The sequence below is a fragment of the Triticum urartu genome, chromosome 1A (assembly GCF_056163025.1).
Source record: "Triticum urartu cultivar PI428250 chromosome 1A, HENAU_Tu73, whole genome shotgun sequence".
Classification (NCBI taxonomy): domain Eukaryota; kingdom Viridiplantae; phylum Streptophyta; class Magnoliopsida; order Poales; family Poaceae; genus Triticum; species Triticum urartu.
In genome coordinates, this window is record NC_141873.1 from 345,344,251 (window position 1) to 345,358,690 (window position 14,440).

Below are 14,440 nucleotides of genomic sequence, written 5' to 3' on the forward strand. Positions count from 1 at the left end.
TTGACTCTAGTAAACTCTTTGGGTGTTGGTCACATGGCAATGTGAACTATGGGTGTTAATCACATAAAGATGTGAACTGTTGGTGTTAAATCGCATGGCGATGTGAACTAGATTATTGACTCTAGTGCAAGTGGGAGACTGAAGAAAATATGCCCTAGAGGCAATAATAAAGTTGTTATTTTATATTTCCTTATATCAAGATAAATGTTTACTATTCATGCTAGAATTGTATTAACTAGAAACTTGATACATGTGTGGATACATAGACAAAACACAGTGTCCCTAGTAAGCCTCTACTAGACTAGCTCGTTAATCAAAGATGGTTAAGTTTCCTAACCATAGACATGTGTTGTCATTTGATAAATGGGATCACATCATTAGGATAATGATGTGATGGATAAGACCCATCTGTTAGCTTAGCATATTGATCGTTCAGTTTTATTGCTATTGCTTTCTTCATGTCATATACATATTCCTTTGACTATGAGATTATGCAACTCCCGGATACTGGAGGAATACCTTGTGTGTTGTCAAACATCACAACATAACTGGGTGATTATAAAGATTCTCTACAGGTATCTCCGAAGGTGTTTGTTGGGTTGGCATAGATCGAGATTAGGATTTGTCACTCCGAGTATCGGAGAGGTATCTCTGGGCCCTCTTAGTAATGCACATCATAATAAGCCTTGCAAGCAATGTGGCTAATGAGTTAGTTGTGGGATGATGTATTATGGAACGAGTAAAGAGACTTGCCGGTAACAAGATTGAACTAGGTATCTTCATACCGACGATCGAATCTCAGGCAAGTAACACACCGATGACAAAGGGAATAACGTATGTTGTCATTACGGTACGACCGATAAAGATCTTCATAGAATATGAGGGAACCAATATGAGCATCCAGGTTCCGCTGTTGGTTATTGACCAGAGAGGTGTTTCAGTCATGTCTACATAGTTCTCGAACCCGTAGGGTCCGCATGCTTAACGTTCGATGACGATTTTGTATTATATGAGTTATGTGATTTGGCGACCGTATGTTGTTCAGTGTATAAGGTGATATCACGGACATGACGAGGAGTCTTGAAATGGTCGAGAGGTAAAGATTCATATATTGGATGATGATATTCGGACACTGAAAGTGTCCGAGGGTACCGGGTACATATCGTGTCACCGGAAGGGGGTTCCGGGCATCCCCCCGGCAACTACATGGGCCTAATGGGCCAAGAAGGGGACAGACCAGCCCCTAGGGGGCTGGTGCGCCCCATGTAGGCCAAATTAAGGGGGAAGGAAAGAGGGGAAGAGAGAAAGGAAGGGGAGCAATTCGGCCTCCCCCTTCCTTCTCTCATCCCTCCTCCTTCCTTCCCCCTCCGGATGAATATGGAAGGGGGGAGGCCGAATTGGGAGGCTCCCAAGTAGGATTCCTCCTACTTGGGGCGCCCCTTGGCTGCCTCACCTCCCCTCCAACCTATATATATGAAGGGGGCACCACTAGAACACACAACATTGATTCATAGCCGTGTTCGGCGCCCCCCTCCACGCCGCCGATCATATTGTCGTAGTGCTTAGGTGAAGCCCTGCACTGATCACTTAACCATCACCGTCACCACACCATCGTGCTGACAAAACTCTCTTTCGACACTTTGCTGGATCAAGAGTTTGAGGGACGTCATCGAGCTGAACATGTGCAGAACTCGGAGGTGTCGTACGTTCGGTGCTTGATCGGTCGAAACGAGAAGAAGTTTGACTACATCAACCACGTTGTCAAACGCTTCCGCTTTCGGTCTACGAGGGTACGTGGACACACTCTTCCCCTCTCGTTGCTATGCATCTCCTAGATAGATCTTGCGTGAGCGTAGGATTTTTTTGAAATTGCACGTGACGTTTCCCAACATGTTCAACAGACCGCTGCAATTCAAGAATTCTGGGCAATTGCTGTGCCAAATCGCAAAGGAGGTGCAGGATCTAAGGTGTGCAAGGATAGGTGTAGGAGGTTTACAACAATTTGTGAGAGAGCAGCCTTAGTTGAACTTGTGGGAGTCTGCTGGCTTGAATGTTCGCATTCATTGCTAGTCTCTTGTAATTAACTTTCTGCCTTCGATAATAATATGGTACGCCATTGGTGTACTCTTGAAAAAAACAAGACCCAGCGAGTCCGTCCCGTGTGTGACGGTTAGGTTCCCATGTGGTGATCATGAGGCGTTTCGCCCTTAGTCCAAAGGTGGAAGGAAGAAGTAGCCAGGCAACGATGGAGTTGCACGTCGGTCTCCGTGCTTCGTGCTGATGACACGCCGCTTTGCATGCTTCACTTGGGGTGTGTTGGAGTTAAATCTGGCAGATCCCTTAGTAGGGTTTCCTATGCTAAGTGTCTTGAAACGATGGTAACAGGGACACAGAGTTACCCTTGTTCTAGCTCTCCCGGGGAGATAAAACCCTACATCATGTTTTGTGCTTTATTGTGTTGGAGTGTATCGAGTGTACAACGTACTGAGAGGTTGTAAGTTTTATATCTATGAGCCTGATCCCTTGCCTTATATAGGATACTAGGGGGTCCTAGGGTACATGGATCCTAGTCGGCTACGTACGAGGCAGATTCCTCCACGAATCCAACGTCTTGTCGTGGATGCCACGTCTCTTGGAATCTTCCTTGTATACGCCATGGGTCACCTGAAGTTGCACGGGACGGAGCCGACAAGGGGTCCACCGGGTACAAGCAGTGGCGTGTGCAAAACACAACAGCAGAGATGAAATATGCCCCCTTTTTTGGTTCGGTGTCGGGGTACTACACACTCAAAATCCCTATCTACGAGAAGGTGGTTTATTACCCAAATTCAGGCCACTAGAAAGCGTAATACCCTATGTCCTGCTAGGTTATATTGTTGGATGTGATGAATTGAAAGTTACAACGACACACTCTCCTTGTCGGGGCTTGCCAGGCCAAAGAAAGTGTATTCACGTGTGGAAGTAAACTGTCAAGAGTCAAACCCTTATCTACGTAGCATGGGCCTCCTTCTATACTCATAATGGGTCAACACAGTGGCTACAATAGTGTATGTATAATACATTTACATTGGCATATCTACCGCATTAAATGTGTGGGTATGTGGCGTCATATCCCGTTACCGTGGTGTAGGCGCATGTCTTGTCGTGGCAGGCTTTAGTGACAACAACCTTTTACTGTGACACATCACTAGCGAGGTGTCATGCGCATGGTAAAAGGGGAGGTGATTCACCGAGCATGCCACCTAATCTGGTTGGAGGCCTTCTCTCCACTTGATAGCTCAATCCGCACCGCTATAAATCGATACAACTCTACTTGTAGCCTTGTCGTGTAGCTCTACGCCTGTCAGTAGGCGCGTCTGCTATTGACCAGTCATTGCAGGGAACGCGGCCTTTGACGTGGCACTGGTGCTGGAAGGTCCATTGTCGAGAGGCAACCTACTCAAGAAGTTATCTTGGCTTTGACATTGTCAATGGTGTCAGAAGACTTTTCTCAAGGGTGATGATCTTGTGAGTGAATGTCTTCACAAAGATCTGAATCTTGAGGGTCTTTACAGAGATCTACATCTAGAAAGTGAATTCTTCACAAAGTTTTGCATACCACTCATACGTCTCCAACATATCTGCAATTTTAATGTTTCATGCTATTATAGTATCAATCTTGGATGTTTTATATGTAATTATTATTTTTCTTTTTATTTTCTTTAGTTTTTTGCTTTGACTTTTCTTTCGGAGCAGCTCTATGGACTTGAAACATGGGAGATCATCATTCTTTCCTCTCCCAAGTGGTTCAGCATTCTCAAATCTCTTCCAAGATCATGTCATTTCCATTCTAGTCCAAAGCAAAATTCTTTTCTTAGGAACATTCCTTTTTCTATTAAAGGAATAATCCTGTTTGGCCTAGGTTGTGAAGCAACCTATATTTCTGCCTTGCCATTTATTCCCAAAAAATTCTCATAAATTCTTTGGATCATATCTTCCCCAAATATGTTCAAACCTTCCTTGTCCAGCTCACAAATAATTCAGCAATATTCATTCTTCAATTATGTCCTGAGTGGCAGTTTATGAAGGAAGTGCCATCTATCTTTTCTTGATTTCTCCCAAACTTCTAGGGCACTCTTTCCTATCCAAATAATTATATCATGCCAAAATTTAGCTCCATTTTTCTAGCCAATCTTCCTTACGAAAATTCATACGAGCTCACGAGCGCGTGCGCTCCTGGTATCGCGCACCATCGAATCTGCTATTGAGATGCGGGATGGCCGATTTATTATAAGTTGGTAGGTGGTACATGTACGACATACGAGATGTATGAATGTAGGATACGGAAATAACAGAGGCGGTCGTGGACGGACGTTTTAGTCTCAGGCGTCAATGTTGACGGAAGAGCCGTTTGTGATGAATTAAGTGCACCGTGACCGTCAGTGGACGGAAAGCGGTGGTTGTGCAGTGCAGCCAGGGCATTTATGCCAGCAGCCCACCCACCCTATCCTTATCTTCTCATTTCCACCCGGCTGCACCTCAGTTCGCCCCCAAATCGTGTGGAAGAACTACGAACCCTAGAGAGAGCTCATGGCGAACGTGAACCAAGTCGCAGATCCAGTTGCGCTGCCTATAGTTCCATGCCCGGATTGTGGTAGGCGTGTGGTGACGTTCGTGGCGAGGACTGGTCAGTTCGAGGGGGAGAGGTTCTACAAGTGTCGTAATCACAATGTAAGATATTTTCTTTTGTTCTTGGTGTTCTTAAGAGTTGATTATTTAATCGATTTCTCGTACCAATGGCAGCCGAAGAAAGGTGGGTGCGACTTCTACAGGTGGGAAGAAGCGTACGCCGAACATTTGGCTTCACTGGGGCCAACGGCGCCTCCGCTGGCGCAAATCAATCTAGGAGAAAATGAAGTCGGGGGAGGAGGTCAAGGTGGGCAGTTGCAGGCGATGAATGGTGTGGCAGGGGGCCAGAATGGAGCACCGGTTCTCCCGCGGGTGCCAGCGACAATTGATGGTGAAGGATCTGTGCATGGTGCGGCGGTCGTTGCTCCTCGTCAGTTTACCATCGCGCTTGACCCTGCGTCAATCAATCTGGTGGTGTCAGTTGGGAATATGGCTATTTGCGTTGCCATCCTTGTGCTGGTAGTTGCTTCAAGCATGATGCGCGTGTTTGACAGGGATTAGGCATGCTAATCTGCTGTCGAGGTTTATGTATCCCTACGTCATGTAATGGTAGTGGTTAGGTGTGCTGGTAGTTGCTGCTGGTATGGATTATGGGTGTGTGCTCACCAGATGGTAAGGTTGATGTATGGTAAGGTTGATGTATGGTAGGTGGTAGTGAGGGACGCCGTCGTATGTGTTCTAGGTATCTGTTATGGGTTGTTTAAGCTTCTGGTTGTACATTTGGTTGGCCCAGTATTAATGAAGTCTTAGTGCTCAACGTAGTGAATTTATTTATGGGTGTGATTTTGATTATAGGGACCAGACGGGTTGTTTGCCTGAACGTTATGCATGTATAGCACGTGGCGGATCGGCAGGACCCAGCGTGTTTGTCCGCGTTGGCTGATGTTTGTATCAGGCAGGTGGGCCCGACCGGTTTTGCTCTCCCAGCTGTGTCTATAGGCAGCTCTCTCTGGAGACGGTGACATTTGAAAGGCTCTGCTCCTCTCCAGGCGGCGGCAATATAGATCGAGATCTCGTCTCAGCAAGAGGAGCTAGAGGTGTGGTGGTACGAGGTTTTGCTGCGTTGATTGCCAAGCCGCTTGTAAGCTGGTCTGGTAAGTGACTTCTAAACTACAGTTGATGCATATACATTTTTAGATGCGTTTGGTTGCGTTTTGGGGTCGAGATTCGCTTCCCTTTTGATGATTTCTTACATTTTATCGGCATTTAGATGGACGAAGAGGATGAAGCTCGTGGATCTCCTGGGAGAAGGCACTGTGGCTGAAGATTTGTCACCTGATGATGTTGTTTGGGCATCAGAAGACTTAGAGGAGCAGCCAGGGTTGACCTCACGTCTCTCGGTGAAGCATGTTGTTGAGGTCGTCCAGAAATTTGATGATTACAAGAGGTGGCTTGTGGTAGAGATCGATTTCGAGGGAATGCTAAAACTACCATTGCTGAAAAAGATAGATCTGAGGATGAGCGCGTGGGTTATGAGGAAGGTGAAGGTGAAATCGCGCACAATTTGTGTAGATGAAGATCGTGTGATTTTGTTTACGCCAGAGAATTTTCATAAAAATTTTGGGGTCCCTTGTGGCAACCGGGCTGTTCTTGGGAGGGACGGTGAAATCAGCAGCGCAGCAATAGAATTTATAAAGCAGACAATTGGGATGGATGGATCACCTGCTCAAAATCTTACAATGGCAGAAGATTTCCTAAACAGGGATATTTCAGAACAATCTAGCAAGATTGAGAAGGATTGTTTTCAGATTGCATTTGTTGTTTTTGTCATGGGATACCTGTTGTGTCCAAGTACGAAGCATGAGTACAAGGTGATTGATTTTTGGGGTGCTGTGTCTAATCCAGAGTTGATATCACAATTCAATTGGTGCGAATATGCTGTTGATTATCTTATGGAAGCTGTGAGGAAGTTGCAGTCTGAGTATGAGAACAAGGCGCAGATAGTTCATCTGTTTGGTTGCCATCTGTTCTTTCAGGTATAGCGAAAGCGACGGTTGAACTTAAGATAACAAAGAAGACTGCCTGATTTTTTGTTTGTTTGTGTTGTCAACAGGTTTTCGTGCTGGACAACATTGATCTTGGGATTTTCAACATGCAGCATTCTGTGTTCCCTCGCATACAATGCTTTCATCAGAAAAGACTTTGGCAAATGATCTTGATGGCGCGGTGCGAGCAGCAGGGGGTGGTAACATATGTGCCAGCAGCTGTAAGGACTTACGACAGACTTTGCAGATGATGAAGTTTAATTTTTATGTGTCATTTTGTTTTTTTTGTTCTAATTTTATTTTTGCATGTTGTCAGGTGAGGCCTGCAGATTCAGTGTGCTATACTCGGGCAGTTGCGGCCAGTCCGTCGTGCAGAGGTGTGGCATCAATCCCATCTTCTTCAAAGCAACCAGTGGTAGGGTTAGTTGATACCCCCAATCATGGAGCATCAATGGCTTCTTCAAATGTCAAGACAGATGCATTCAACTTTCTAGGAGATCCTATGTCAGCAAGTCGGTCAGTCGGTCCCATTGATTTCAGCAAGTATCTCCGTCAGATTTGCAAAGATGATCCGGTATGTGTGGTCCATGTTTTCTGCATGTGTGGAACGTTTTTCCTATTTTTATTGTGTGACATCCATTCGTTGCTTTCATTTTGCATGGGGTGTAGGTGCTGGAGGAGATGAGCCTCATGTTGAAACAGCACAATGCGAAGTGTATTTTGAGTACCACTATGTTGCCTAACCAGTTGCAGTCCGATATGTTCGCTTTCGCTGAGAAAATGGTTCCGTTTGTAAAAGACCGGTGCAGATGTTGTGCAAAAAGAGGATTATCCAAGTGCATTACACTTTCCAGAACTGGTATGTTATTGGTCATTGACTCTAAATTTTGTGGTTTATGGGTAGCTGATTGAATAATAATAGATTATTAACTCATCCTAAAACTGGTATGCTCTGATTTTGGTGCCTCTTGAGTAGTACTAGACTAATGGAGATAGACTAATGTGCATGTGTGTATATAATAATAGGTGAAGAGGAAGGTGGTGCATCACGGGGAGGAGTGTTCGAAGTGGGGCGTCGTCTACAGATGTTTGATGATGAAGGTATATTTTCAGTAGTATGAGATATCTATGTGGATATTTTTAGGTTTTTTCTATTCGGTATGGGAATTCAGGGTTGTATTCACGGGTTCTCAGATGCGCGGGATGGCATTGATGATGCTTATCAGCAAAGAATAAAAAGGAGGTGTATTTTTGAGAATGAAAGTGCAGGAGGTCAGTAGTTTGGATGTAAATATGTTATATATATTTTTTTGTCGAGAGCGGAGGATATTGAATATATATGTGATTTTTATATGTTGCATTGTACCAGATATAGGTGGCGGACGATCACATAATATGGATGACGCTCATGTTTACAATAATCCTGTTGTGGAGCATCGAATTGTTGATAAGAACAAGTTTTTCTGTGATAGAATTGCTGCATATGCGCAGGCTATTGTTGACATGGTTCAATCTTTATATGATAACTATTCATAGGAGGAAAATGTTGTGTACTTTTCTTCAACTGATGCGATTTTACCAAGGCGTAGGTATGCCACGTCTGCAAGTTTCTGTGGTGATCCATGGACACAGGGTTGTCTGCCACAGCCGCCTCCAATACCAATGACTACCAAGTTTATCCAGTGGTTAGATGGAGGGCATGATTATCATCTGGATGGGTAAGTTGTCATTTTTTTAAGCATGGACATATATGTTTCATTTGGAGGGTATGCGAAGTAGATTTTTTCTTTTATACGTCACTAACACGATTTGTCTTTTGCTCATGTAGTGTATGGTTTTTGCACACGGTACCAAGATTTGTGAAGGTAAACGCTCTATGCGTGAAGGAGCAGATCATGGGAATGAAAGATCTTGATCATGAGGTTGCTACTCTTGTGTTGCGGAGATTTCACCAGCTTGACAGTGCTGTCCAAGGAGCAAGTGTCTACATGTTATGGAGGGAAGTTCTTGAACCGGATTTCTCGGTGAGATTTGCGCGATTGTTTTTTTTGTTTTGTGCTACTGGACCGATGGCATGATTGTTTTTTAGTTTTTTATGTGTTGTTGCATGTATATGGTAGATGTCAATGTGTACTTCTGACTTTATTTTGTGTGACAGTCGCATGTTCTTGCCGGGGAGAAAGTTGTGCATATTAAGGCTGTTCAATGTCAGCTTGCAAATGCGGCACATGATATTACTGCAAGTAGGATGGTTAGTGGTTTATGGTTTGTTTTTGTAGTTTTTATGTGTTAATTAGTGACATAATTCATGATTGATGGGTGTGTCTTTTAACAAAGTAAAAATATCTACAGTTTTTCATTCCTGCTACTCTCGATCAAGGTTGGGCTGTCTATATGTGGGACATGATGAGGAAGGAGATCCATGTTTTGGACCCTTTGTGTTGTCAAGTTGAAGGGGCAGATCAACGTCATATGATGCATGAGGAGGCTGTGTCGCAGATCCATAATGCGATGTTCAGTTGCTTGAATGAATTTTTCGCAAAGTGGCATTGCACATTTGAAAAATGGAAACGGAAATTCCCGAGGATTACCAATGATGTTTTCACAAGGTAATCCAGAAGTGGAAGTAAATCAAATTTTGTTGTGGTGGGAAGGTTTCATTTGTTGTTTAGTTATTCAAATTATTGCTCTATTTTATCGCTAGGGACGAATCTGGAATTTGTATGGTACATGCAATCAGGCAGTATGACGGAGAAAAGATGAAGTTGCCACTTACCAAGGTAATTGTGGTGGAGTTAAAAAAATTTAATATGGCCAATAGATTTTGAGGTTCATAGTTACATTATATTAGTTAGATGTTCGACTGCTTGTTGGTTGTGAAAAATGCAGAAGAACATTGCAAGCTTTCGGAAGTTGGTTGTGTTCGAGGTCTTCCGTTTATGCGACGAGCGTGGGGAATTTGTTGCTGAGAGTGTTCTGCGTGCGGCGTTCGATGAACCTGAGGGATGAGAAGTGTGAAATGAATGTGTATGCTGATGGGGTTTAGCAGAGAGGAGTGAACTAGAATATGTGCCTGACTTACGAGTACCTATTTCCAAGACAGTTACTCAACTTCCATCGCCGCTTGACAATAAATCCCATGATTTGATGGAATCATGTGTCTTAAATGTATGGCATTATATTATGCATCTCGTGTTATGTAGGAAGAATGTAAGATTTTTATGTTTTGTAGTGTGCAATGTCCTTGACCATGAACCTTAAAAATAATAAAATGCTTCCAAAACGAGTTTTTCAGGATGTAAGTTCAGCAATGTTGAAATTTGTTGATGGGGGATTTACTTTTTCTTGCTGAGGAGTGATGTTCCCATTTTCTGTGTGTACGATGGTTAATAATTGGTGTTTTGTAATACACAAATGTTGTTAAATTGATTTGGCTTCAGTCGGAGCTCAGATTTGCTTATTGTTTGTCTGGATGGGATCGAGATGTTTTCGATTGGGCTTTTGATGGCTCCTGATTGTTGCCGGACAAATCATTATCTGGATCGTACTCGCCCACCTCTTCGATTGCAGATATCTTGGACTGCACTTCAGCGTCGCCGTCCAGCTCAACATCTTCTCCACTTGTCCAGGGACCATCGGCTCTGCCGTTCAATGAGTCCTGCATGTGCGAAAAGGGAGACAAGGATTTATGCATGGAATTACAGATCTAGAAGATGGATTGGTCATGCAGAGTTGCACATAGCTTACCTCGCGCAGAAGTGTAGAAGGAGACGAGATCGGGGCGCTTGGCACAATGGCTCCTGCACCAACACAAGAGAATGGCAACACAGCAGGATTGCGCACGGCAGAGGCCATTGGAACATGCGGCGAGTTCGATCCAGACGATGCATACTGTGGGGAGCTTGCAATTGAAAGTGGAGCTGACATTCTTTGCGATCACAAAGTACGATCTAGAGACAGTGCAGGGGAGCTCTTGAGGAAGTGATAGAGCGCTAGGTGGAAGAAGGGCTATTTATGAGAGCGGGATGGCTTTCTCCGGACCAGATCGTAGTGAGTACGAGCGGGCATGGGCGGGTGCTCCAAAATGATTCAAAATATGAGCTGGATGATCAAAGTGTTGCATGCCGGTGCCGGGCCAAATGAAGTGACGCGTGGCCACTGTGCTGTCGGTGCAGGACTCCACTCTTGTTGTGTGTTCCATGTGTAGTACCAGCAAAAAATATAAGTGCCAGTGGGTTTTTTGTTCGCTGTTTTTCATGGTGCGGTAACATCATTTTTTTCTGATAATACGAATGTGTTCTCGGGAAACCAGGATAGAATTATGTATACAAGATGTTGTAATGAATTCATGTTTCCATAATCACACAAATATCTCAACACGACAGACAAAGTTGCGCCAGCAACATTCGTGGCATGAAAATTAGTACTGATACATTGCAAATGCATAATACAGGGTTCAGAAAAACACACATTACCAGGTTCTCATTACACAAGGGTTTATAGAGAGGAAATGCCTAATTGTCATGCGTTACACAAGAGGGAAACAGATGGAAACCAATATTACAAATGCTAGATAGATTGGTGTACATGTAAGGATCATATCCCGGCAACAGCTTGATCAGGAGCTTTCTCAGCAACATGTAGCACAATCTTAGGATTATTGCAGGTGTTCTTTCGATGTCCGCCTACCCCACATATTGAGCATTTTGCTTCTTTCCTTTTCTTTTGAGGGATGTCACCCCTTTGTGGACATGTTGTGCTCTTATGACCAGGCCCACGGCAAATTGTGCAGAACCGTGTTCACTTGCTGGTACTGGATTTTAGATCATTATCCACATGTGGAACCAATTTGCTTTTTTGGACTTTGCTCCGTGATCATCATATGGAGGCTTGTCTCTGCTATTGGTCGGACGTCCAGCTTTGCGCTTGTGTTCCGGGGCAGATAAACCAATAAAATTCCCAATTGCACTACCTTCAGCATCGCTTCTGTACCCATTTGGTGGTACATGTGTTGGGTTTCGTAGTAATTTCAAAAAAATTCCTACGCACACGCAAGATCATGTGATGCATAGCAACGAGAGGGGAGAGTATTGTCTACGTACCCACGCAGACCGACTGCGGAAGCGTTGACACGACATAGAGGAAGTAGTCGTACGTCTTCACGATCCAACCGATCAAGCACCGAAACTACGGCACCTCCGAGTTCGAGCACACGTTCAGCTCGATGACGATCCCCGGACTCCGATCCAGCAAAGTGTCGGGGAAGAGTTCCGTCAGCACGATGGCGTGGTGACGATCTTGATGCACTACAGCAGCAGGGCTTCGCCTAAACTCCGCTACAGTATTATCGAGGACTATGGTGGTAGGGGGCACCGCACACGGCTAAGGAATAGATCACGTGGATCAACTTGTGTGTTTCTGGGGTGCCTCTGCCTCAGTATATAAAGGACTAGAGGGGGGAGGCTGGCCGGCCATAGGAGGCGCGCCAGGAGAGTCCTACTCCCTCTGGGAGTAGGATTCCCCCCCCCAATCCTAGTTGGAATAGGATTCCTTGAGGGGGGAAAGAGAGAGAGGGGGGCCGGCCACCTCTCCTAGTCCTAATAGGACTAGGGGAAGGGGGGAGGCGCGCGGCCACCTTGGGCTGCCCCTTTCTCCTTTCCACTAAGGCCCATCAAGGCCCATATGGTTCCCGGGGGGTTCCGGTAACCTCCCGGTACTCCAGTAAAATCCCGATTTCATCCGGAACACTTCCGATATCCAAACATAGGCTTCCAATATATCAATCTTTACATCTCGACCATTTCGAGACTCCTCATCATGTCCGTGATCACATCCGGGACTCCGAACAACCTTCGGTACATCAAAATGCATAAACTCATAATATAATTGTCATCGTAACCTTAAGCGTGCGGACCCTACGGGTTCGAGAACAATGTAGACATGACCGAGACACGTCTCCGGTCAATAACCAATAGCGGGACCTGGATGCCCATATTGGCTCCTACATATTCTACGAAGATCTTTATCGGTCAGACCGCATAACAACATACGTTGTTCCCTTTGTCATCGGTATGTTACTTGCCCGAGATTCGATCGTCGGTATCCAATACCTAGTTCAATCTCATTACCGGCAAGTCTCTTTACTCGTTCTGTAATACATCATCCCGCAACTAACTCATTAGTTGCAATGCTTGCAAGGCTTATGTGATGTGCATTACCGAGAGGGCCCAGAGATACCTCTCCGACAATCGGAGTGACAAAACCTAATCTCGAAATACGCCAACCCAACATGTACCTTTGGAGACACCTGTAGTACTCCTTTATAATCACCCAGTTACGTTGTGACGTTTGGTAGTACCCAAAGTGTTCCTCCGGTAAACGGGAGTTGCATAATCTCATAGTTACAGGAACATGTATAAGTCATGAAGAAAGCAATAGCAACATACTAAACGATCGGGTGCTAAGCTAATGGAATGGGTCATGTCAATCAGATCATTCAACTAATGATGTGACCTCGTTAATCAAATAACAACTCATTGCTCATGGTTAGGAAACATAACCATCTTTGATTAACGAGCTAGTCAAGTAGAGGCATACTAGTGACACTTTGTTTGTCTATGTATTCACACATGTATTATGTCTCCGGTTAATACAATTCTAGCATGAATAATAAACATTTATCATGATTATAAGGAAATAAATAATAACTTTATTATTGCCTCTAGGGCATATTTCCTTCAGTCTCCCACTTGCACCAGAGTCAATAATCTAGATTACACCGTAATGATTCTAACACCCATGGAGCCTTGGTGCTGATCATGTTTTGCTCGTGGAAGAGGCTTAGTCAACGGGTCTGCAACATTCAGATCCGTATGTATCTTGCAAATCTCTATGTCTCCCACCTGGACTAGATCCCGGATGGAATTGAAGCGTCTCTTGATGTGCTTGGTTCTCTTGTGAAATCTGGATTCCTTTGCCAAGGCAATTGCACCAGTATTGTCACAAAAGATTTTCATTGGACCCGATGCACTAGGTATGACACCTAGATCGGATATGAACTCCTTCATCCAGACTCCTTCTTTCGCTGCTTCCGAAGCAGCTATGTACTCCGCTTCACATGTAGATCCTGCTACGACGCTCTGTTTAGAACTGCACCAACTGACAGCTCCACCGTTTAATGTAAACACGTATCCGGTTTGCGATTTAGAATCGTCCTGATCAGTGTCAAAGCTTGCATCAACGTAACCTTTTACGATGAGCTCTTTGTCACCTCCATATACGAGAAACATATCCTTAGTCCTTTTCAGGTATTTTAGGATGTTCTTGACCGCTGTCCAGTGATCCACTCCTGGATTACTTTGGTACCTCCCTGCTAGACTTATAGCAAGGCACACATCGGGTCTGGTACACAGCATTGCATACATGATAGATCCTATGGCTGATGCATAGGGAACATCTTTCATATTCTCTCTATCTTCTGCAGTGGTCGGGCATTGAGTCTTACTCAATTTCACACCTTGTAACACAGGCAAGAATCCTTTCTTTGCTTGATCCATTTTGAACTTCTTCAAAATTTTGTCAAGGTATGTTGTTTGTGAAAGTCCAATTAAGCGTTTTGATCTATCTCTATAGATCTTTATGCCTAATATGTAAGCAGCTTCACCGAGGTCTTTCATTGAAAAACTCTTATTCAAGTATCCCTTTATGCTATCCAGAAATTCTATATCATTTCCAATTAGTAATATGTCATCCACATATAATATCAGAAATGCTACAGAGCTCCCACT

At 44.3% G+C, this 14,440-nt stretch overlaps 3 protein-coding genes across 3 annotated transcripts; all 3 read left to right on the forward strand.

Moving 5' to 3' along the window:
• Positions 1-4,569: 4,569 nt before the first annotated feature.
• Positions 4,570-5,169, forward strand: LOC125533099 (uncharacterized). Its single transcript, XM_048696875.2, has 2 exons — positions 4,570-4,710; positions 4,783-5,169. The coding sequence occupies exons 1-2, from the start codon at positions 4,570-4,572 to the stop codon at positions 5,167-5,169; spliced, it is 528 nt and encodes a 175-aa protein (XP_048552832.1).
• Positions 5,170-5,978: 809 nt separating this feature from the next.
• LOC147991159 (uncharacterized) lies at positions 5,979-8,189 on the forward strand. The gene is made up of 7 exons (XM_087538548.1): positions 5,979-6,644; positions 6,722-6,874; positions 6,970-7,227; positions 7,323-7,512; positions 7,680-7,754; positions 7,848-7,925; positions 8,023-8,189. Exons 1-7 carry the CDS (start codon positions 6,087-6,089, stop codon positions 8,187-8,189), a joined length of 1,479 nt encoding a protein of 492 aa, XP_087394674.1. The 5' UTR covers positions 5,979-6,086.
• A 126-nt stretch (positions 8,190-8,315) lies between these two features.
• LOC147991160 (uncharacterized) lies at positions 8,316-9,662 on the forward strand. Its single transcript, XM_087538549.1, has 6 exons — positions 8,316-8,371; positions 8,482-8,677; positions 8,812-8,904; positions 9,006-9,262; positions 9,358-9,433; positions 9,543-9,662. Exons 1-6 carry the CDS (start codon positions 8,316-8,318, stop codon positions 9,660-9,662), a joined length of 798 nt encoding a protein of 265 aa, XP_087394675.1.
• Positions 9,663-14,440: the final 4,778 nt, after the last annotated feature.